The sequence below is a fragment of the Boeremia exigua genome (assembly GCF_020726555.1).
Source record: "Boeremia exigua strain MPI-SDFR-AT-0100 chromosome Unknown C7974scaffold_6, whole genome shotgun sequence".
NCBI classification, from domain to species: domain Eukaryota; kingdom Fungi; phylum Ascomycota; class Dothideomycetes; order Pleosporales; family Didymellaceae; genus Boeremia; species Boeremia exigua.
Genome location: NW_025763523.1, coordinates 1,067,567 through 1,089,364, shown reverse-complemented (window position 1 = coordinate 1,089,364; position 21,798 = coordinate 1,067,567). Strand labels below are relative to the sequence as shown.

The following is a 21,798-nucleotide window of genomic DNA, read 5'->3' as shown; positions in this document are numbered from 1 at the left end:
GAGTTGTGTAAGAGAGAGAAACAACGTTGAGGTGGGCAGAAGCTCTTAGAAGCGGTGAGGTTGATAAACGGAAGTGAGGTGAAAGACGGCTCGAATAATGGGTGCCTTCTCTCTCTGTTTGCTCTGTGACATCATCCAGAGTCAAGCCTTGAACCATCGGTGCACACACCCACACAAACTCTCCCACAGAACTTGGTCGTTCCCTCTCAGCCACTCTAGAGTGATCTCGCCAGCTAAGGGCACGACTGTGATGCGGAAGGCGAGTTTTGTCTGTTTGCTCAGAGTGTCATTCCCCACTTCGGCCAGACCCTCTCGCTTCCGTCGTTCGTAAGCCCTTCTATACGCCCTGCCCCAGACATTCTCTGACGCGACGCCGACGCCACTCGATGTTGTTGTATCCCACTTCCAGCTTAGGTCTAGGGCAGATATCTGATCATCCACCTTGTCACATGCAGCAGAGCCCGTGATTGAGGAAGGCAGCGGAATGCTGTACGTCGTCGGAAAGGGTAAGAGCTCGTGTGGAAAGCTGCCGCCAGGCGGACGAGCAATGCTGTTACGCGGTCGCAGGTTGCCAAAGCTCCATGCCACGATCCACCTCTTCGTCCCCGTCTTCGTGCCGGGCTCAAGTACACCCACAGCCCAATTTGTGATATTGTGCGATTTGAGGAGCTCGATAATCGCCTTGGCACTTGAGAGTTTGCCGAGCATGCTGCTGTACCAGGTCACCTTGTCTCGAAGAATGAGCGACTCCTCGACTATGCGTGTGACGAAGCCAAGATCGCCGCCGGGGCAGACCATCTCATTGTTAGAGCCGGTACAGATGGCGTTCGGTCCTGTAGCCTTTCCCTCGCCGCTCAGAGATATCTCCATCTCGGCAGAGTCAACGAAGAAGGGAGGATTACAGAGTGTGAAGTCAAGCTGCTTTGTGCCTAGTCCCTCGAGGGGGATAAGCGGCATTGACGGAGTGGTTTGCAGCATCTTCGTCCTGCTAAGAAGGTTGTTTTTAGCAAAGTTCGCAGCTGCCGACTCGAAGGAGGTCTTGTCGATGTCGGTTGCGCACATAATCCAGTTTGGCCTGCTCCTCATGCACAACATTGCGTAAATACCCGAGGCGCCCGTGCCGATATCCAAGCCAGTGACTTCTCTCTCGGACTCATACTTGTTGGAGTAGGAGGGTGATGTAGAGTCAAGCAGTCCTTGCATCCAGGAAACATAGTTCCAACGGTTTGGTATTGGCGGGCAGAGCCGGTTATGTGGCAAAGAAAGCTCGAGATTGAAGTGGACCCTCAGAATAGCAGTGGAAAGAGTCTGAAGAGTAGTCGGGTCCTGGAAGTCAAGCTTGCCAGTGCACGCTTGCCATATTCGCTTGAAGTCCGGATCGGCCTTGGTAAGTGCTTTGAAATCAATTGTGCTGTAGGGTGGGCGCTGCGCCAGATCCATGATGTGCTCGGACACGTAATCAAGTACGAGCGACAGATTTCCCAGGACTGTTGCTGGCAGTGATTGAGTAGAGTATGAATACAAGAAGCCTAGAAGTTGCATTCAAGTGCACGGGCCACTGCACGTTGATTGGACGTGACTTGAAGATGGGTCCAGGACGAAATACAACATGAATGTCTGTTGAATGAATAGGAAAATACTAGCCCATCTATTGCTTGTGTAGAACGCCGCCCATGTGAGCTTTTATATAAGGAATGGCCCATCAAAAGCACCGTCTGGCTCTTGCAGCCGGAGCAGGTCTAGACTAGGTACAGTGTTGGGCTTGTAGTAGCCCAAGAGCTGCTCCATATCGGTCTCAGACATGGAGCAGAGGTCCTCGAGCGAGTACGAGTCACTGACTTTGATCATCCTGCATATTCTTAGTACAGCACCGCGACAGAGGATATCATACGTACCAGGCCATTCGCTTTGGACCCTCTGAGATGTCGGGCGCCACCTGCCGCAGCTTCTTGCGCAGCATACCGACTCTCGTGATAGCCTGGCCGATGTTCGGAGGCAGGTTTGCAGCAATCTGCCGCCTAACAATGTTCGCCAGCCGGGGCCCTCTTCCGTTTGTGCTGACCATGATCTGGAGCGGCCCGTCGCGATGCACGCTGCCAAAGTAGAAGTCGCACTCGGGCGGCACGTCGGCAATGTTGGCTGCTATCCTCCGCTCCTTGCACAGCTTCCAGATCTGAGTTGAGGCCTCGGGATCGTCCACGGCGGTCATGACCATGTCGGCACCGTCCAAGTCCGAGGGCTCGAACTTGCGGTCGACATAGTCCACCTGCTTCTGCTCAATTCGGTAGGCAACTTCTGGGTTCAGACCATCGCGCGGGGAGACGACGGTGACTTTGGCGTCGGCGTTGAGGACGTTCACGATGCGCCCGGCAGCGACCTAAATTATGGTCAATCGTCTACTACGGCATTGCGCTGCAGCGGACTCACTTCGCCACCGCCCACGACCAACACGCGCTTGTTGCGAATCTGCCAGGCCAGGATCAGCGACCCGCCGCCCTGGATCTCGGGGAATTCGTGCTCGTGCGCCATGGTGGGAGTGCGTGGGGAGCGACGGCGCAGCGCGCGCGGAGATGCCTCAAGTCGATGGCGTCGGCCAAGGCTGGCGATTGCGCCGACAACGAGACGGCAGTGCCATCGAACAGCCGCGGTAGACGCTGTCGCAGGCTCGCAGCATCCTCCAGACGCCCTCTACGAAGCGCAGTTGCACGACATCAGGCGTACTGCGTGCCCAGCATGCACGATGCTGCACAGGAATCCTGGCGCTCCGCCCACTGCTAGCGCTCTCCCGTAACTCCGAGCGCGCCCGCCGCTGCACCCCCGATCTATCTCATACTTCCACCATGGCCTCCCGCAGGTCCCTGGGCGGCGGTCGCGTGCTGGGGAGCGGGAGGAATCTGTCGCCCGCCGTGACGCCCGCCGCGTCGCCCGCCCCGCACGCTCTGCAGGCGCCCCAGGCGCAGCATGGCCGCAATACCAGTCTGCTGTCGCCGTCGGAGAGCTCGCTGTCGCTGAGCAGCCAGACGTCCAACAGCCCCGCCAGCACCGCCGAGACGAGGGAGGATATTGGCAGCAAGGTCCTGCTGGGGCCGAGCGAGAATGCCGCCGCCCGTGCCAGCAGCCGTCTGGCGTGTCCGATATGCAGCGAGGAGATGGTACGCCGCCGCTCCTGCCTCCCAGCATGCGTGCAGTGCACTAACTGCGCCAGATGACGCTCCTCCAACTGAACCGGTACTGCCCTTCCACGTGAGCCTCTGCGCCAGCCTAACCCCTCCAGACATCTCGACGACAACCACCAGAACCTCGTCGAGGAAGAGCAGGATGAGGTCAAGAACTGGTTCGAGGAGCAGATGGTCAAGGCCAAGAAGTTCCAGCCGCTCGCCGTGCTGAACCAGAAGCTCAAGGGACTCGACGTCTTCGAATCGAACAGCGCGCCGACCCCCCCGCCCGCTGCCCACGCCCGCAGCGCCTCGAGCTCGCGCCTTGGTCACGAGACACCGCCTGCCGTTGTCCGCAGAGATCCTGAGGAGGAGGTCACAAGGGCGCACTGGCAGAGGCCGAGCTACCGCGACGTGTGCTCGGACCCGGTTTGCGGCCGGCCGATCACAGCATCTGGGATGGCCCTGGGCAATAGCCAGACCGCTGTCAACTGCCGACAGTGCGGGCAGCTGTTCTGTGAAGACCACACATTGTACCAGATGCGGCTGTCGAGGGCCGCAAAACACGATCCCGTCAGAGGCATCTGGTGTCGAGTCTGCGAGACGTGCTACAAATCAAGAGAAGGCTACAACGACCATCATGGATTTGAGCGAAATCACTTCGACGAGTTTGCCAAAATTCGGCGACGGAGGGTGGACAGAGAGTACATGGAGGTCAGCAGGCTGGAAAAGCGCCTCACAAAACTGACTCAACTGCTTACCAACCCGCCGCCTATTGAGGAGGCGCCGAGCGCTGGAGGCTGGTTTGGGCTGTCCACAGTCGGTATCAATACAGCCAAAAGCCAGCGTAAAGCTCTTGAGCAGTCCATCATCACCTGGGAGGAAGATACAACAGTCTCGCACTGCCCGTTCTGCCAGCAAGAGTTCTCGACGTACACATTCCGGAGACATCACTGTCGCATGTGCGGGCGAGTGGTCTGCGGCGATCCAACCACCGCATGTTCGACGGAGATTGGACTGAATGTGAACCCGAAGAAATCAGAAAAGGCGACGGACCAAATGAGCGTCGACATACGTATGTGCAAGGACTGTAATCACACTCTGTTCAGTAGAAACGACTTTAAGCGAGAGATGGCCGAAAGACCAAAAGACCAACGATCGTATGAAAACCTGGTGCAGTTCGAAAGAGGCATCCGGCTGCTGTTGCCGCGATTCCAAAAGCTTTTAGTAGCCCTACAGGATCCCGAGAAACCACCAACGCCACAGCAGCTCACAGACGCGACAAAGGTCCGAAAACGACTGATGGATGCGTTCGCCCAGTTCGACGCAGCCGCAAAACGAATACGCGACCTGCCCACAGACTCGCCTACACAAAAGAAGCTCCAAAAGGCCGTACACCAACAAGCCTACAGCTTCCTGAGCCTGCACATGCTGCCCCTGCGCTCCCTCCCCAAGATCCTCAAGCACGCTGCGCCCCAAGGCCAGCCCGCAAAACGCGGCGCTCTCGCCGCCATCAAAGCGGGCCATACCGCCGGCGGCAGTGGCGTCAGCAGCAGCGAAGTGTCGGCCATGGAGAGCGAGGAGAAGGAACTGCGCGAGCGGCTCATCGTGCTCGAAGAGCAGAAGTTCATGGTCAGCGAGATGGTAGCCGACGCGGCCAAGCACCGCCGCTTCGATGAGCAGACCAGTCTCGCGCAGAATCTCGCGGATCTCAATCAGGAGATCGACCAGGTGAATGGGCAGCTTGGACAGCTCGACTTTGCGGGCGCCTATCAACGCGACATTGGCAGTCCGGCGCTGTAGTCGCGTGAAGTAGGGCTGTGTCATTCCCCCGAGGCCTTGAGGGCAGGGGCTCATCATTAATCCAACATTTATCATCGCCTACATTCTGAAGACAACAAGTTCATCTCACGTGTTTGGTTTTCAATCAGTAGGAGTTTAAGACAATATTACAGACTTGCAACTGGCGTTCGTGTAGAATCACGAACTTCATGCCACGCCTTTCAGTTTCCGCAATAGTTCGTCCATACTCCCTGCATATATATCAAACTCGCCAAAGATCTCCGTCACGGGGTCATGCTCCTCGAAGTCAAGATATGCCGTTTTGAAGCCCGCAGCTCTCGCAGAAATAAGGTCCCACGCGTGCGCTGCCACAAACCACCTCTTACCATCCTCCTTCTCGCCCAAGCCTTGCTTCGTCAAATGGTCCTGCGCACGCTCATATACTCTGACATCCGGCTTCGCAACTTTCAGGTCGTCGCAAGACAGCAAATGCTTCTCGTCCAGCTCGATACTCGCACTGCGATAGTACGCAAGCGACGTCTCCACACCGCCATTCGTCACACCGTAGACATCCCACCCCGCTTCTCTCAAGCCATCAAAGCACTTCTTCAACCCCTCGCGCGGCTTCATGCTCTTGAACGCTTTCATGACATACGCCACATCTTCCTCGCTCACAGCATCCGCCGGCAGATCGACAACCAGACACGCGCGCTTGAACGTCAGCCGCAGCACTTCGGCAATTGGCTTGTAGGATCCAGCCATCGAGACGTAGGTGAAGTCGCGCTGCGCTGCGTAGAACCACGCGAAGAACAGCGTTTTCGGGTCACACTGCGCGGTGGATAGCTTGGGGCCCAGACGCTCGTGGATGGCGGCGATGGGCACGCCGAAGTCGAAACATGTCCCAATTACGTCGAAGGAAGCTGATAGTGGCATTTTGGTATGTTTTGATAAGGTAGAATTGATTGCGAGGGGGTTGTATGATGGTGTATGATACGAAGTGCTCAGCTGCATACATGGTGGACCAATGGTAGTGCGGGGGGTGACACCGACAAGGGTTGACGTCAGACATTCTGGACCCTGCAAACCTCGGTCGCTTCGTTCATTGCGATAGTCTCTCAACTACGAATGCGGAAAACACCTTGTGCGACCTGGTCTCCGACATCCCGGAGTAGGGAATGCGGGAAGATGACCCCCTGCGCCCACGTGCTCGCGTAAAGAGCTGATGCTGGCTGGCCTTCTCCATACCAAGCCTCTAGTGTACCTCACTCCGGTCTAGTCCTATCCACGACCATACACATTTTCTGGACTCCAAGCTTCTTCTTCTACATTACTGCCATGATGCCGTCGATAGGGAGTCTTGTGTACTACAGCGCGGTCGTGGCCTGGTCCGCTGCCGTTTACCAATTCCTCGTCAAAGACATTCTCACAGTCACTCTCGGCTTGGGTCGCGTGATTCAGTCCATTGATGAGTTTCCTTACTCATGTCAGCGCATCGAGCATCCCCACCTGGAGGCCTGTGAGGATCTTTGGCTCGATGATATAGAGCGGGTTTTGTATGCAGCATGTGCAGGCACCAAAAGCCGGATGGCCTGGAGCCCCGTCATCTCCCGTCTGGACGCATCAGGCCGCAGACCCACTGGCAGTGAACTCATAGCAATCGACATCGACTCCTTCGGCACCAACCGATTCTTCTCCCACCGCTCCATCGTCCCCCAAGGCTCCTTCGGCGCGCGCGGAGACGCAGTTCTTGACACTGTCGGCTTCACCGGCGAATCCATCGACGCCTCCACCATCCACTTCTACTTCCCCAACGTGCCCCCTTATCACGGCACACTGTTCGCCGCCTCCGAAATGGGCGCCAACGCTTCCGTCGAGGTCTTCGAATTCAAGCGAGGCAACGACGGCAGTGGTTCGTTCATCTAGCTTATCATCATAATGAATGCATATCGCATGCACACGACACAAAGTTAGAGTTTCATCACATGATGCACGGCACTGCTGATCGTCCATCTCGGATTGACTTCTGACTATTTCAACCGCGAGGCTCAAAAGTTCGTGTATATCAAGCCACATCCCGTCATCACACTGCCGAGAGGCGAAAGCTCGTTCCAGTATGCACTTTCGGCGCTGCTGAAAGGCCAGGCCTATGCAGCGTGCTCGATGACCATATCCAGCCACGCAGATGTGTAGGAGGGCGAAGTTACTGTCGGTAACGGCTTGGAAGAGTAGGACAAGGACCTTGAGATGGCAGAAGCCGAGCGTGGTAGCCAAAGGGCGTCTCTGTGGGCGAAGATGCAGTACTTGTGAAGTGAAGTCAGTGGAGGAAGATTGACGTGGGTACGACTTACTGGGAAGGCATGTGTTTGTATGCTTGCTCGGTTTAGCATCATGGTCAACAGACTCATGAAGTTCCCACCCTGACCAACGTGGAGGACGAGCAATCCAGGGCTCGTTTTTTAGGGAGGTTGTCTCCTCCGTGAAGCGCTAAAGCGCTGATGTTCATGGGTATTTTTTGTATTTTTTTGTTTCGAGGACGATGGTGTCAAGCAAAGCGAAGAAGGCTCAGAGAAGAGCGCTACTGCTCCTTTGGCTTCTTGTTCGACTTGTCCTTGTCCTCGTCGTCGGACAGTTCCCGCTTCTTACCCTTACCCTTACCATTGGGTTTAGATGTACGTGAAGAGCCCGGGGACGCCATCTCAGCGAGTTGTCTGGCAGCCTCAGCATGGATCGCGGCAGGATCCATGAATCCCTGGAAACCACCAGAGCCGAGCATGCCCCTCACGTAGGCGGTGGTTCCAACAGCTGCCGCCGAAGGAGCTGCTGCGGGGCGGTGACCCAGGTTTGTCTTAGACACGCCTGCCTGCAGTAAACGATTCTGCGCAGCGTCGCAGCCCTCTGCCTGGTAGTGATGCAGGCCGCAACCCTTCCACCTGCATTTGGGAGCTTTGCAGTTGGGCTTCCCATTGTCAACAATTGGGACGTGGTTGCGGCCGCAGAAGCGGCAAGGAGTGATCTTGGTAGTAGGACCACGGGGACGATTGGCACCAGCCGAAGAGCTCTCGGCCTGGCCGGTCTTGTTGGAGTTGGAGGCACCCAACTTCGCCTCAGCGGCCTTGGCCTTGGCTTTCCAGCGCGTGGTAGCTGCCTGCTGCTGATCTTGCTGCTTCTTCGCAGCAGCGTTCTTGTTCTCGCCGCGAAGCTCTCTAACGAGAGCTTTGCCGGAGTCGAAGGCGCGCTTGAGCACGTCGGGGCGGATGCAGACACCGCCGTGCTCCTTGCCGCAGGTCTGGCAGTTGACCTTGTTTGTCTTGAAGTTGTTCAAGTACCAGCTTCGCCAGCGCTCGAACCCCTCCACTCGCTCCTCGAGCGAGGCGTCACACTGTACATCCCAGGGAACGTACACGGCGACATCGACCTCGACCTCCATTGCATCGGAGTCGGTCGAGTCTGACTGGGAGCCCTCATCGGCCCCCTCCTTGTCAGAGTCCTCGCCATCGGGGGTGCCGTGGGAGGTCTCGGTTTGATCCGCACCATTCTCAGGTGCGGTCAGGCTATCACCGTTTCCAGGTGACGCCGAAGCTCCGGTAGGAGCGGTCGCCGGAGCGACTGGACCGGTGTCTCCATCGAGGGGGACACCGCCCATGGCGACGTCCTGCTCAGGAACGCCGCCAGAGAGGTCAATGGCTCCCGGAGGAGCGTAACCGGAGGTGTTGTTGTTGTCATTGTTGTTGGGGGGGAGGAAAGACATTGTGTGAGAATGCGCGGCGTTGGGGTTTGTTTTAAAAAGCGTTTAGAAGTGGAGTGGTGCTGTGCTGGGGAATGTGGTGCGTTGTGAGTATGTATGAGGAAGACGAGGTAGAAGCAGGAAAAGTTTTTCGCCCCATTGACTGTGGTGAGGTGAGAGGTGAAGGCGCACGCGACGCATCTGGTTCACCACAAACTGTCTCTGTGCAAGGACCAAAGATGTAGAAGGTCAATTCTCAGCTCAGGAGCGAATCTTCGTTGACATTTTTGCGTGTTTGTCACGTTACATAGAGCGCTGTCTCGCATTGATGCGAAATGATCCAACCCCCATCTGTTCAAATACATATTGTCTGAGCTGCATCAACAATTGAGGATCAGGAACATACTTCAACAGCTCTAACTGTCGTCCCTGCTCATATCACACGACTCACATTGTTTGCCTCTCGAGTGCGCATCTATTGCCAAAAAAAAAAACGAGAACGGCAGCGGAAACACAGCCGACATGGCGTTGTGAAAGCCATCTTACAGTGATTATGGAACAACCCTCAGCATCAATTCACTCACGGCGACCATCGCCTGCGTGCGTGAACCCCTCCTTCGACCAATACACAAAGGTAATTAAGCCAACGGAAGGTTTTTCCCCTCAAAAACTAACGAAAGGGAAGGGCAAGAACCCCAAAAGGTATTTCTACCGTTGTAGATATGCCTATAAGCATCTGCAGATATCTGCAAAGAACGAAGCGTTCAGATTCGTGGACATTGTCTACTCATCATCACCATTGTCGTCCTCGCCAATGTCACTGTCTGACACCGCTTCCACTTCACCAAACTCATCAAGGGTTTTCTTGGATTGTTCGATAGTTACCAATTGGATGGTGAGCGCCGGAGGGTTGTCAAGGCGCTTGTAGAGCTCACAGTTCCAAGGAATTGTCGCCAGCTCCGTGACCATGCGAGCGTAATGCTTCTGTGAAAAATTGTGGACAGCAAAGTTGACAACTTGCGGCTGGAATGCAATGTTGCAAAAGCCCTGATCATACTCCTCAGCAAAGCTTTGGATGTTGCTAGGATTCAAAAATCCGCTCCTCATCTGCTCGCCGTGACGATCATGTGCAACAGCAAAACACAGAGGGTGGTGCTCCCAGATAGTCATCTCTAGGCCAAAGATATGATCTCGACCCTCGTACTGGAGGTACTGACGGATGCACTCTAGTAGTAAAGAGAGTGGCGTATCAATGGTAGCATGCTTGCTGTTGCAATCAAATCGCATGCGGTAAGAACGATACTTGAAAAGTGCAATAACGTTGCCCCATGACCATATCTTAGGCATATGATGGCTCATGAAAGGCCACGGTGCCCCAGAAGATGAGCGAGGAACACTACGTGCGTAGTGGTTCTCCATCTCGCGGATGATCTTTTCTGCGGTCCGGACGAAGGGACCATCGTAAGATCCCTGGTTTGCACCATAAAAGGTTTGGCCTGAACGAGATAGCACGGAACGATCTGGACATCGACCACTCTTCCAGTTCTCTTTAGTCAGCCTATGGTGTACGGAAGACACGGCTTTGTCCAGTCTAAGGCTCTTGTTCTTGGGCACAGCCGCGATCAGACCAAATTGATGATCAAACCGAAGCATTAAGTTGCGCCACTCAGGGTCTTCTCGGGAGCGATCTCGCAAGGACTGAGCTTCACTCAGAACTCCAAGAATACCAGGCAAGAACCGATTCTTGCAGAAGTTAATCCACAGTGCCGTAACAGCCACGTTATCAAACGTGTGGAGAGCTGTCTTCCCGTTCAGGCGAACGTACGGGAACTTTGCATCAGCGGATGCTCCGAACGGACCTGGTTCTAACCCGCGGGTTGTGTTTGGGACGTATGCGTCGTCTGCCTTCATGTCCTCCCTATTGAAGGAAGCAGAGATAAAAGCTCGGATTTCATCCCTGGTCATACTCGATGCTGAAGCCTTCGACTTCATCTTGTCACCCGCGACCAACCCACCCAGGTTAAGGTCAATTTGCTCTTCTAAGAACATGCCGTGAGTCCGGACGCACAAACCACACAGCCGACGTCCTGTCGGGGTTTGCTTGAGCTCGCAGCATCGCACAGGCCAGTTGCAAGATTGACAGAAGTGGACAAGGAAACGACCAGAGACAACAGTGCAGGTACAAAGAGCTGCAGAGTCCGGAACAAAGCCCATATCGCTGCTCAATAGCTCACAAATAACGAGACCATGCTGTATGGCATTCAAAATGCCTCTACCCGCATTGAAAGCCTGAGTCACCGACTCGCGGACATATGCCGCACGGTTCTTAGAGACGCCTGAGAGGTAAAATGTAGGGATATATTTTCCAACAATATCCCTCTTAACTGTAGTTGTCAGAGCGAGGCTAGTGAAATTCAAATGCCTCCCCAATGTGAGAACGTAGTCGCCGTTATAAGTACGGCCAATACTGCTCTTAGACTTGTCACGAAAACTCTTTCGCCAAGGGCGAATGCTGTCAGCCCAGAATTCTGAGACAGAATAGCTTCGGAGCTTGCAAGCGGAAGCGCAGAAAGCGCGCGTCATGGCGAATTTAAAGACCGCGGCAGTGTGTTCCCACGCCGGGCGATCCGCATCCGAATCTTTACCCGGATACTTGACCTCAAAGTCGATATCCTCGGGGGCATCTGGCGCAGGAACAGACATGTTCAGGAGATTCGGCCGAATCGTAAGCTTTACAACGCATTCAATAGCCTGTATCCGGCCTTGGAAATACAGTTGGTTGTTTATCGTTCTCGTAACGATTTGAACGGATGGCTTCTTATCAGGCAGGAACGTCTTGAAAGCACGTCTGCAGATATGGCGGGCAAGAATAATGTGCGAGTTCCTAGTCATGGCTAGACCCCAGTTGTCAGCCAGAAGAGGCAGCAGCGATGGTGGGTAGCTGTTGGGAACTCGATCGAAGAGTTTGCATGCAGCCTGGCCAAATCGCAATGCGTTCTCCCGGGTATTCTTTGGGAGCCACTTCGGATCAATAACGGCAACAATAGGATCTGCACCAGGATGACTGGTGAAACTGAGCAGCTGCAAGCTACTGCCACGGCGGGGCGTGTGTTCACCGGCAGAGGCGACTTCATAGTTGCGACCATGAAGAACGGGCTGCTCATCCCATTCTTCATCAAGGCGGAAAAGGCTACAGTCGATGAAGGTAGGTGTGACGACCCTCTTTAGACTCGTGAATGCCTTGTTGCGCACTTCCATCCACTTTCCAAGTCTGGAAGTTGGTTCATAGGATAATGTGACATCCTCCAACGGAGGATGCACACCGGAAGGTCCATTGCCAACAATGTCTTCGACTGTGGCCTTCTTTCCCTCGGCCTTGCGACCACCCCTCCAGTTATGGTTGTCTTGACCACTTGGAGCGCCAACACCTTTTCGAGCGCGAGAACGCTCAGGCCCAGGTATACGCGCTCGCGCTGGCTCGGACACAAGTGCAGGCGCTGGCACCGGCGCAGCAACAGCCGAAGGCCCAGCATCCTCATCGAACAATGACATGAAAGCATCATCGTCATCGGCTGTATAGCCGAAGTCGTCGGACTGGTCGTGACCGACGTCTTCATACTGGTCGCGCTGGGGCAACTTTTCTTTCCCCGTGCGCTCTTCCATTACGGAAATTGCGCGCAGGTCGTCTTCAAGATCTGAACCACCGTAGTCGTCAGAACCCAAATGCAAGCGCGACTGTGACGCAGCACCAGCAGCCGACGACTCGGCGACAGGCTTTGCCGTGGCAAAGAACTTCGACTCTGTACGCGCGAGCGAAGCAGACATCATCAATTTCCGGCCCGGGCGCTGGGCCTTGATTGGAGAAGAGGCCTCCCTTTTCAGGTTGGCCTTTGGAGAACTGGGATGCTCGGCCGTAGCCTGCCCCCCGAGTTCTGAGGAAGGTTCGGTGGTGTTATCCAAAACCGAGTTCATCCTCGATGTGGAGCTAGGACGTTCGACCGTAGCCTGTCCTTTAAGCCCAGAGGAGATGCGGGTGGTTTCACCCAGAGCCGCAAACTGTCTCGATATTGAACTGGAGCGGTCGGCCGTGGCCTGCTCCTCAAGTCCAGAGGAAGAGCGGACGGTTTCACCCGGAGCCGCGAACAACCTCGAAGGCCCTTGACCTGAGCCCGCAGCGGGAGGCGCTGCGATGGAGTAAAAATAGCCCATTGTATCGAGCTTTTTGTCTTCGACCACCTTCTTGTGCCTGAGCTGGCGTGGAGGCATGCTGTTGGATTAGTCTACACGGTATTAGCTTGAACTTTTTGACACATTGATATGAAGATTGTATGACATTACAAAAAGGAGAGAGAGAAATGTTCGACTTGAGAGCGTTCGTTGGCTATGAGCCTACTTCGAGTGAGCTGTAGTGTTGGTATGAAGAAAGACAGAAAATTATGGCGCGTCGCGTCAGGCGTCCTGCCTCAAGCCCGCTAACGCTGTCTCACGGTGAAGTTCATCGACAAGCAGGCAGTCAGATCACCAGAATTGACACTACGTTGACGAAGTATGCACTGATAGGGGCCTTCTGAGGGCACTGTATGCAGCCAGACACACAGTCAGATCTTCACGCAGCCAGACCTGTACGTAACCAAGTGTATTGGCTGCTACAGTGGACTCGCAAGCCAAGTAATGTCAGCTATAAGCGTCCAATGACTGAGTAAATCAAGTAGCTCAATCAAACCGCAAGCCATCTTGCTCGTGATTCATTGCCGGAACGTTCCTCTTGCATGCGATCATGCTTACCCTTCCCGCACTACACGCAGTACTAACGCAGACCACTTCGAGAACGATCACAACGCCCGCAATGCTCCTGATCGCTCTTCAGACCACCGCCCATTGATCGCCCCAGCTCGGCAGACGGCACTGTGAAGGTGTTTGAGTTGCAGCAGAATAAGACACTAACATTACTGCACACGATACGCGTCGGCATGCCGCTCGACAACATCACCCCGGATGCGCGCGGTGATCTGTGGGTCCCTGGATTTCCGGATGCGCGGAAGACGATGAAGGGCATGGTGGATCCCGACGCGGAGGGGGCGCCGGTGAGCGTGTTTCAGATTCGGAGGGTGGGCGGCGGGGATGTAGAGGAGAAGCTAGAGTACGAGGTCACGAAAGTGCTCGAGGATAAGGAGGCGCGGGTTCTTGACGGCTCGACGACGGTGTTGCACGATGTCAAGAGCGGAAAGCTTTTCCTTGGGAGTGTGGTCGCGCCATTTTTGGTTGTTTGCGAGCCGAGGTGATGGACTCTGTGAAACAGGGGTTTCGTTTATGCAAGAAATGCTGTACGATAATGAAGACTACTTACTGACGTCGTGCTCGACAACTCAAAAACTATGGCTTACAGCAGTATACCTGCGCTAGGTGCTGTTCCTGCAAGGTCCGACATCTGAACACTTCACATTAGGAACGTGGTGCATGTTCAAAATCGATGATTGAATGTGCACGCTAGACCTTCGTTATACCTTGATTGATACTCGCTTTCAACTACCGTCTCCCGTCCAGCCCACGAAATGGGTGCATGAAACGCTCGAAGTGCACATTCGACACCAGCCGCAATACAGAAACGCAATGAGTTCAGTTGTACACGCTATCCTATACGCCACCAAACGCCCGTCAGTACACCGCACCCCCGTCGAGAGCCCCAGCCCGTCACAATCCATTAGCTAAGAACCCACACGCACTCAAATCCCACTTCTCCACCAACCAGCAGGTCGAACCAGCGTTTGGCAACGTCGAGGCACAGCGGCTTCATCTAGCAGCCGGAGGCAGTGGAGGAGCACGTAGTGCGGCGCCTTGAACTTGCGCCCGCCTCAGCTTGCGCCCGCCTCAGCTGGATCTTGAGGTAGTAGCCTACTGCCCCGATGACGATGCTGAGGGAGATGAGAACGGCTGCGAAGATAGCTACGGGTTTCCAGTCGGTGTTGTGTCGCGATGGGGCGCTGAGGGGGTTCATGGCTGTGTGCGACGGTTTGGTGTGTTTGTGCGCGTGTATGGGGTACTTGCGGGGTCTAGAGATATCTTCGCTGTGTAGTTGTTGGCGAGGTGTTGACATGCGCTGTGAAGTGGGGCTGCGTTGGGTGTGCGCTGTGACGTAGTATCGATGTACGAATACCCGATTCAAGAACTCCTTCACTGCCTGTTCACTCTCCGGCTTCTTTGACGGGGGTCATCATGCTCGAAGTCACGCTGGCGATACTACTGCCACTGCCACTGAGCCTCCGACTGTGTCGCTTCGATGGGTCCGGTGCAATGCCAATCGGACGATCTCCTATTACAGGTTGCCTAGGAAAGTATTCGCTGAGATCGTACCCCTCGTTTGCGGCAACTCGGATCGGTGTTCTGGCGCGGCTCTGCACAGGGCTCATGCGGAAGACTTCTGGGCTCCAGCTCCAGCGCTGCGTGGGACTCTGTCCGCCGGTGTGGCGTCGCTGGTGGCGTCGACCAGATGTTGCAGCAGGGAGCTGTAGTCTCGAGTTCATGCCCATCCACAACGCTTCCTCGTCCTCATTACCAGTATCTCTCCAGCCGCCGACACCCTCGTAGTCGCGAGTCGGGCTTCCTTCACCGAGCAGCGCAGTAAACGAGCCGGACTTCGGGCCGAGGCGTGAAGCTGACACCATGGAGTCTTGAAGAGACGTTCCACTGCCATTGCTACTGTTGCGGCGGTTGCGGTTGCGAGGCGGAGACGATCGTTCGGACAGGTACGGACGCTGAACAGGGACAGGCTTCGACGGTGTTGGTGAAAGCCAGGCACCTAATAGTGCAGTACCCAGCTGCGTATAAACTATGAAGCCACGAAAGGCCAACAAGGAAAGCGCGATGGAGGTCGTGGCCACGGCGAAGATGGCTAACGGAACAGACACCGTCACGATGATGAAAGGAGCCACTGCATAGAGTGGATTCCACGGATTGAGCTCGACGCTCACTTTGCCCAAGCGAAACAACATGGTGTGTCGTGCTCTTGTCGCTCGGCGATGAAAGACGTTGAAGGAAGATGGGGCTGGCATGTGAAGTTGCGGAGACGCCAAGCCTGTCACCCAGCGTTCGTGCCAACAACCAGCATTAACTCACCACTGCCTCGGAAATCGAGACTCCACCTCGTCGGTGACTTTGGTGCAGTGGGGAGGGTAGCTGGGAGGTGCTAAGGGTCTTTTCGATGTTTTGGCGCTTGTGGGCTACGCAACACGCCTCATTCCACGCTTCGGGGTCATGCCAATTCCAAGCACGATGGCACCTAGAGACGTTCCTTTGAAAATGCTTTCGTACTGCTCGACCTTGAGACGCATGGAGTAGGGCTGGCGTTTGATGCGCATGAAGGTTGCGCCGGTCACGACAAGCCAGACGCCGAAGAGGGCTTCGTATCGGTACTTTTCGTAAGCCTGCTCGAGCTGTTGGCTGGCCATTGTTGGAGAAGGAGATTCTGTGGCAAACAAGATAGAATGTGGGGGTGCTGCGATTATGCCACGACGATATACAAACGCAGATTGGTATACAAACGCAGATGGGGTGACGGTCGAAAGACGCGTCGTGACTCGTGACGTAGATTTTCCGCTTCTCCTCACCTATCGTCATGCCGCCTGCCGTCACTTCTGAACCAGCTTTGCCACAACACCACACCACACCGTGTCGTTCTACATCGCGACATGCCAACCCCAGTATTTTCTCACCGTGACTCACTAAATGCGTGTGCTCACAATGTTGTCCTCCTTTGTGCTCGTCCTTGTTTGGATCTGTTTGCGCAATGTGCAGCGACTTCACTTTCGGCCACAACGCATCTTCCATTGTTCGATATAGGTGTCCACCTTAATTGTAGCTAAGGAGAATCTCTCCGATCCTCTTATACCATCTCATTCCATACACCGAGCTGCTCTCAACCAGTTGCTCACTCTCACAACATGCCGCCGTCACCGATGTCGCGATACACCACACGCAGCCTTGATGCAGAAAACTTTACAGATGCAGCCGCTCCAGGGCAGGTTACAACGCTACAAACATCTCCGCACATCCGCTCCAGTGATTTGGCCTTACCGATCGTTGTACCCATCGTTGTTGCGATCGTGCTCATCGTGGCCGTACTCCTGATGCCAAAGGGTTTCTTCTTAAACCTGGTTTCTAAGAAGAAGCGCAAAGACACTGCCAGTACGCGATCCTGGTTTGGCAGCACAAAATCAAACGAGAAGCCATCACAAGTCGAGCCCCAGCCAGCATTTATCGAGTCCCACATCGGGATGCTGCGTGCCTGGCAGAAGCCGACCGAACCGCAACCCCCGTTACCGCTTTACTCGGCAAAGTCAGAATATCCTATTCGAACACCTCGTATGACATTCCAGGTCTGGCAAGAACGCCAGCGTAGCGCCGTGGTGAGACCCAATCCTATGCACGACTTCAGACCGACGGGCACTGGCATCAGGGGTCCAGAATACTGGAAGAGGGTCACAGACGAGATGGAAGCACGCAAGTCATGGTGGGAGAAGGCCAAGGATAAGTTGCGAATCTGATAAAACTTTACCACATGTCGTCCCACAGCTTGTTGACACTTTCTTGATCTTTATCGTTTGGCGAGTGCGAGTGCGAATGCGAACGAGGACCGACCCTACTAACAAACATGTTAATGGCCCCAGACAAGCTTGCCTGGTACTCTATGGACTGAACGAAACACGGGTGCGTAAGTCACACCTACATCTTTGCGGAGTACTGCTGTTCCGAGTCTTGTACCAAGTAGTGTGTGATGGCGTCCCACGACTACACATTAATACTTCACGACAATGTGCGACCACGCCGAATTCAGTTAATCGTGGCCGTTCGATTCTACCGCCTGCGACTTGCCTCTCGTTGCCAAGCTGTTTTGTGGTTTTGCGGTTGTCGCTCGGCGCTCAAACACGTCGTGGTGGTTTAGTCAACGTGCGCGTTTCAACGTCGTCGCATCACCCAACGGTACGCCGCGCAACTCGTCAAAACACCAGGTATACCCCAAACATCCAGTCAATTCGTTTCAGTCCGTCAGTCCCACTCCTTAAAGGTTTGGGGTTTCCTAATTCCTACCTATTGCACACATGTCGTTTCTTGAGCCCCTCCACTCACAACACCCCTTGGCGGTATGCAGCACTGTGATTCGTGACAAACTTGACACTTTCCGCCTCTTAACCACATAATGATCTGCTGACAGGCCCCAAGGGTGAACGTCGGCCTAGTTCGCGTCTTCCGGTCTTAGCACTTCCACTCTTCTGCGCAACACAGCTAAGCATGAGGCTTGGTATGTTTCGGCCGATCGTATCTTTGCCACCTGGTCGACCGTCGCTTGGGATATAGTATCAGATGAGTCCCTGTGCACAGGGTCACGCACCCAAGCACGTTCTGTAATGCTGTCGCCGTGGCAGGCCACAGGCAAACGCCTCTAATTCCTTCACTTCATGTATTAACGACTCTTGAGATACCCATTACCATTTTTAATAATGTTTGCTGCTGGTAAGCCGGTCTGGTACCTTCCGCTTGCGGTCACGTTCTCAGCGGCACTTCTGTTCGCCCTTGTACTTGGCTACGATCGATACATCTTCGCCCACAGTCGGGACCACTACCTCGAGAGCTTCACCAGTTTTCTATCGGCAGATACCATTGCTGCATTAAGAGAGGACGCAAGACTTCACCATGCCATTCTTGGTCTCACCGAAACGATTGCGCAGACCTCGAGCGATATCGGACAGAGATACGGCATCGGAAGCATGAGGAACTTCGGAACGACATTGACAGAGAGCATTTCAGAGCTCCGTAAGAGAGATGATGGCATACACCAGAAGCGCGGGATGCTGGAAGATATGAACCAAGCCATGGGGAGGGTCTTAGGATTAAATACCACCGGAGGCCTGAGTTGCTTCATAGGGAACCTCAGCGCCGCCTTTACAGAAGGCCTGGCGACTCCTGCGCTATTCCTGGGCATCGGCGTCGGGTATGTAATACCAGTCAACTCCTTACTCGACTAACGTGATCAGTGTTGGTGCATCGACCGGGCTCAATATCACAGACATGAAAGCAGCCGCAGCACAAGCCTCAAGGGTGGCAAGTACTTTCAATGCTAGTGCGACAGGCATCAATCTAGCCGCCCAGAACGTAGGAACTGGAATAGCCGGACAAATTGCACCAGCGCTTGGTGCAATGGACACGTCTCTTGGACCTGCTGCGTTTGCCTTTGCTGCTGGCATTGGAAACTCGACAGCGAAAGCTCTAAACCTGACATCCCAGGTATTTCTCCCGTCTACTGATTCAGGATTCCAAGCGGTTGCAGGCAATCTTGGCCTAGGTTTGAGCACACCAATCGTCTCGAATATCGACTTCCAAGCGGTGATGAGAAGTGCGGTAGACAGCGGACTCGGGGCCTCTCTTCTACAACAGCTGCCTCAAATTGCAGCTGCCGCCGGCAACGGTCTAGGGGAAGGTGCGAAGAATGGACTGCGACTCGGATCGAGCCAAGCTCAGCCTATGAGCCTAGTGCAAAAACGCCAGTCCACAAACCCGCTCCAAGGAATCGACGTTCCTGGAACTGTCACCCAATTTACCAAAGGTCTGGGCCAGTCGCTTCTTACTGGTGTCGATATCACAAACCTAGCGAGCAAACTCAATCTCACCGGCAGCCTTGGAAGCATGGTCGACCCCAGCATGTTTCCAGCAGTAGCATCAGGCGCTGGATCTGGAATTGGAATGGGCCTTGCAATTGGACTTCAATTCAAGCCGCCAAACGCCCCGTCTCTCATTGCGCAAAGCGGCAACGCGAGCCGCGATGACATGCAGGCGGCCACCATAGCCGAAACCTTTACGCAGAACCTCGTCTCTAACTTCCTGTTCAACAGCACCATTTTGAAATCCTTCGGCTCCATGATCTCGAACAGCACACCACAGATTCTCAAGGATGCTGATGCAGCCAAAACTGCTGAGGGATTCGCTCGAGGAGCCATCGAGGGAATCTCTACTGCTTTGTCCTCCGTTGGGGGTCTACAGAATCTTTTGAGTGGTGATTTCTCAGATAATGCGTTGATGAATGTCCCTGTGTTGAGCGCAACAAAGTTCAACGATTCGATAAATGGCTCTGCTGTATCTTTTGCTAGAGGCTTCATGGGCGAAGGCACAATCCTCATTGGTGATATTTTGAGAAAGATGAACAGAAACGCGAACACCACAGGGTCGGCACTGGCAAGTCGAGACGTGGCTGTGTCCCCCGAGGAAGCGGCAATCGGTGGGTGCTTTACTGATATTTACATACATGAGCACTGACGATGTACAGTACCATACAATGCCCTCAGCGTGCGCCAAGCTCCAGATAATAACAGTCCGATGTCGTCTCTCCCACGAGCGATCAATGAGGCAACACTCATGATGGGTGGTCAGTTGGCTATAGACAAACTTACGTGCCAGGGTATAGGCGGGCTTGCTTCTGCAGTCCTAGGAGCGATGAATGCTAGCAAGAACAACAAAAACGCGGTGAATGCAACCAGTATTCCTCTCGATCCGCAAGTTCTAGGCTCCTTGCCGCAGGGCCCAGTTGAATTTACATCGGAAGGGAACACATTCAGAATCGTGCTTAAGGACGCAACAATCTCGGTGAATGGACTGGCACTCATCCCCTTCGGTATCCTCACGGCATTACATGGTAAGCACCCTTTCACAAATTCGCAATTCCAGCTAATTCTCCTATAGTACTGTTCATCATGCTGGCATTTCTACTTACACTACCTTTGTACCTCATTCTTGGCGTTGTCTGGCGCCTCTCGATTCTGGCTGGCCACCCTGTCAACGAAGTCAAGAACAAGAAATGGCGACTGGGTTTACTGATCACGTTCGGAATTTCAGCTGTCACTGGCATTACACTTGGGATCGTTGGCATGGGGAACTCTCGTCATTTCAGAGATCCACACGGCGTAATGTCAACTTCTCCGACGACGGTATTCAAGCTGACCTTCTTCAGATCTTCGGTCTGGTGGCTCTGATATTAGTCTTCCCCACGGTCGGCCTGACTATCGCTCGCCTCCGTTCTGAGGCTCTCTACCCCTTATCTGCCGCTTTCGTTGGCCTCAAAGCACCGTTCGCGCTGCTGAAGTCGCCTGACCAGAAAATATACATCATCAGTGGCATATTCGTCCAACTCTCTTTCGCGGTCGGCCAGCTCACATTCATCAATGGCTTCTCCACACTAAGGTCAATATCGCTCTGCGTAGTTGATGCGGTTCTGACGTCAAACACTGTTGCGGGTCTTATGGGGCTCTTATTGATGGTGCAGGTCACTGCTGCAGGCATGGTCGGCATTCGCACATGGCTCGAGCAACACATTGCCAAGCGCGAAAGAGCCGGCGTGCAACGCACTACCATCATCGAGGCTGGCGGAATGACGCAAAAGGAGTCGACTGCAACATTTGGTTTCGGTGGCACTCGTTCCAAAGCGCCGCCTCCTCTCAACCTTGAGCGTCCCGCATTTACCCAGCGTAACACCGAGGACCTGCAAGGCTTCGCGGATGGGACGATCAGTACGCCATTCAACGTTCGTAACGAAGGCGTCACCGAATCTAAGGACTTCGAAAACCCGCGTCAACTAACTCGGCAGCCCTCGGGGAGAAATAATCCCTTCCTGTCGCCAGCCGAGCAGCGTGACCTCGAAGAAAGAGTCTATCCCAAGACGGCTGAATATCAATACACCTACGCGTCCGCGATAGACGACGCCACAGACTACTACAATGTCCCCGCTGGGTACCAACCGCGACCCGAGGTCAGCTCAGGCCGTCCATCGTCAGAGCTCATCGACCCACTACGCTCGCCTCTACCTCCTGGGTTACGGGCAGCGCAAAATGGTTACCCAGACCCTCCCCGAGTCTACGGGTCGCCACCTAAGACGGAGGGTGTCACGCTAGCGGATCTGTTTCCACCACCACCTCCGCCGCCGATGGATGCGCAGATGCAACTGACCGCTAAGAGTGTGACGAGTAGCTATTCAAGGCCTTTTAACGAGGGACGGAGGCCTAGTAGTGATGCATTCCGGGGGTATGGTAGTGGGCCGGGAGATACAGTAAGGACGAGACGCTATAGCTAGATCCCTAATACAACGTTTCCACGATG

At 54.5% G+C, this 21,798-nt stretch overlaps 11 protein-coding genes across 11 annotated transcripts; 5 read left to right on the top strand and 6 right to left on the bottom strand.

The window, feature by feature from the left end:
* Positions 1-141: 141 nt before the first annotated feature.
* On the bottom strand, positions 142-1,440 carry C7974DRAFT_311319 (uncharacterized protein; the record flags this gene model as incomplete). Its single annotated transcript, XM_046138304.1, has 1 exon — positions 142-1,440. One exon carries the CDS (start codon positions 1,438-1,440, stop codon positions 142-144), a length of 1,299 nt encoding a protein of 432 aa, XP_045997111.1.
* Positions 1,441-1,671: 231 nt separating this feature from the next.
* Positions 1,672-2,529, bottom strand: C7974DRAFT_454049 (siroheme synthase-like protein Met8; the record flags this gene model as incomplete). Its single annotated transcript, XM_046145896.1, has 3 exons — positions 1,672-1,849; positions 1,896-2,377; positions 2,428-2,529. The coding sequence occupies 3 exons, from the start codon at positions 2,527-2,529 to the stop codon at positions 1,684-1,686; spliced, it is 750 nt and encodes a 249-aa protein (XP_045997110.1). The 3' UTR covers positions 1,672-1,683.
* A 311-nt stretch (positions 2,530-2,840) lies between these two features.
* C7974DRAFT_433947 (FYVE zinc finger-domain-containing protein) lies at positions 2,841-4,958 on the top strand (the record flags this gene model as incomplete). The annotated part of the gene is made up of 3 exons (XM_046144956.1): positions 2,841-3,152; positions 3,206-3,228; positions 3,275-4,958. 3 exons carry the CDS (start codon positions 2,841-2,843, stop codon positions 4,956-4,958), a joined length of 2,019 nt encoding a protein of 672 aa, XP_045997109.1.
* Positions 4,959-5,144: 186 nt separating this feature from the next.
* C7974DRAFT_311806 (HAD-like domain-containing protein) lies at positions 5,145-5,870 on the bottom strand (the record flags this gene model as incomplete). Its single annotated transcript, XM_046138323.1, has 1 exon — positions 5,145-5,870. The coding sequence occupies one exon, from the start codon at positions 5,868-5,870 to the stop codon at positions 5,145-5,147; it is 726 nt and encodes a 241-aa protein (XP_045997108.1).
* A 240-nt stretch (positions 5,871-6,110) lies between these two features.
* On the top strand, positions 6,111-6,971 carry C7974DRAFT_184833 (uncharacterized protein). The gene has a single exon (XM_046136454.1). The coding sequence runs from the start codon at positions 6,273-6,275 to the stop codon at positions 6,858-6,860; it is 588 nt and encodes a 195-aa protein (XP_045997107.1). The 5' UTR covers positions 6,111-6,272; the 3' UTR covers positions 6,861-6,971.
* Positions 6,972-7,512: 541 nt separating this feature from the next.
* Positions 7,513-8,685, bottom strand: C7974DRAFT_413145 (uncharacterized protein; the record flags this gene model as incomplete). Its single annotated transcript, XM_046143704.1, has 1 exon — positions 7,513-8,685. The coding sequence occupies one exon, from the start codon at positions 8,683-8,685 to the stop codon at positions 7,513-7,515; it is 1,173 nt and encodes a 390-aa protein (XP_045997106.1).
* Positions 8,686-9,444: 759 nt separating this feature from the next.
* On the bottom strand, positions 9,445-12,927 carry C7974DRAFT_413144 (uncharacterized protein; the record flags this gene model as incomplete). The annotated part of the gene is made up of 1 exon (XM_046143703.1): positions 9,445-12,927. One exon carries the CDS (start codon positions 12,925-12,927, stop codon positions 9,445-9,447), a length of 3,483 nt encoding a protein of 1,160 aa, XP_045997105.1.
* Positions 12,928-13,631: 704 nt separating this feature from the next.
* Positions 13,632-13,943, top strand: C7974DRAFT_376190 (uncharacterized protein; the record flags this gene model as incomplete). The annotated part of the gene is made up of 1 exon (XM_046140263.1): positions 13,632-13,943. One exon carries the CDS (start codon positions 13,632-13,634, stop codon positions 13,941-13,943), a length of 312 nt encoding a protein of 103 aa, XP_045997104.1.
* Positions 13,944-14,455: 512 nt separating this feature from the next.
* C7974DRAFT_472153 (uncharacterized protein) lies at positions 14,456-16,226 on the bottom strand (the record flags this gene model as incomplete). Its single annotated transcript, XM_046146530.1, has 4 exons — positions 15,970-16,226; positions 15,775-15,937; positions 14,848-15,617; positions 14,456-14,711 (listed from the first exon to the last, which is right to left on the bottom strand). The coding sequence occupies exons 1-4, from the start codon at positions 16,104-16,106 to the stop codon at positions 14,456-14,458; spliced, it is 1,326 nt and encodes a 441-aa protein (XP_045997103.1). The 5' UTR covers positions 16,107-16,226.
* A 64-nt stretch (positions 16,227-16,290) lies between these two features.
* On the top strand, positions 16,291-17,288 carry C7974DRAFT_394271 (uncharacterized protein). Its single transcript, XM_046141864.1, has one exon. It carries the CDS (start codon positions 16,599-16,601, stop codon positions 17,199-17,201), a length of 603 nt encoding a protein of 200 aa, XP_045997102.1. The 5' UTR covers positions 16,291-16,598; the 3' UTR covers positions 17,202-17,288.
* Positions 17,289-18,155: 867 nt separating this feature from the next.
* Positions 18,156-21,772, top strand: C7974DRAFT_359048 (uncharacterized protein; the record flags this gene model as incomplete). Its single annotated transcript, XM_046139655.1, has 5 exons — positions 18,156-18,641; positions 18,805-19,927; positions 19,976-20,341; positions 20,389-20,609; positions 20,657-21,772. 5 exons carry the CDS (start codon positions 18,156-18,158, stop codon positions 21,770-21,772), a joined length of 3,312 nt encoding a protein of 1,103 aa, XP_045997101.1.
* Between the last annotated feature and the right edge of the window lie 26 nt (positions 21,773-21,798).

Bases quoted from the DNA above. Each gene is read 5' to 3' on its own strand.
- C7974DRAFT_394271 (XM_046141864.1), top strand. From the start codon at position 16,599: ATGCCGCCGTCACCGATGTCGCGATACACCACACGCAGCCTTGATGCA.
- C7974DRAFT_184833 (XM_046136454.1), top strand. From the start codon at position 6,273: ATGATGCCGTCGATAGGGAGTCTTGTGTACTACAGCGCGGTCGTGGCC.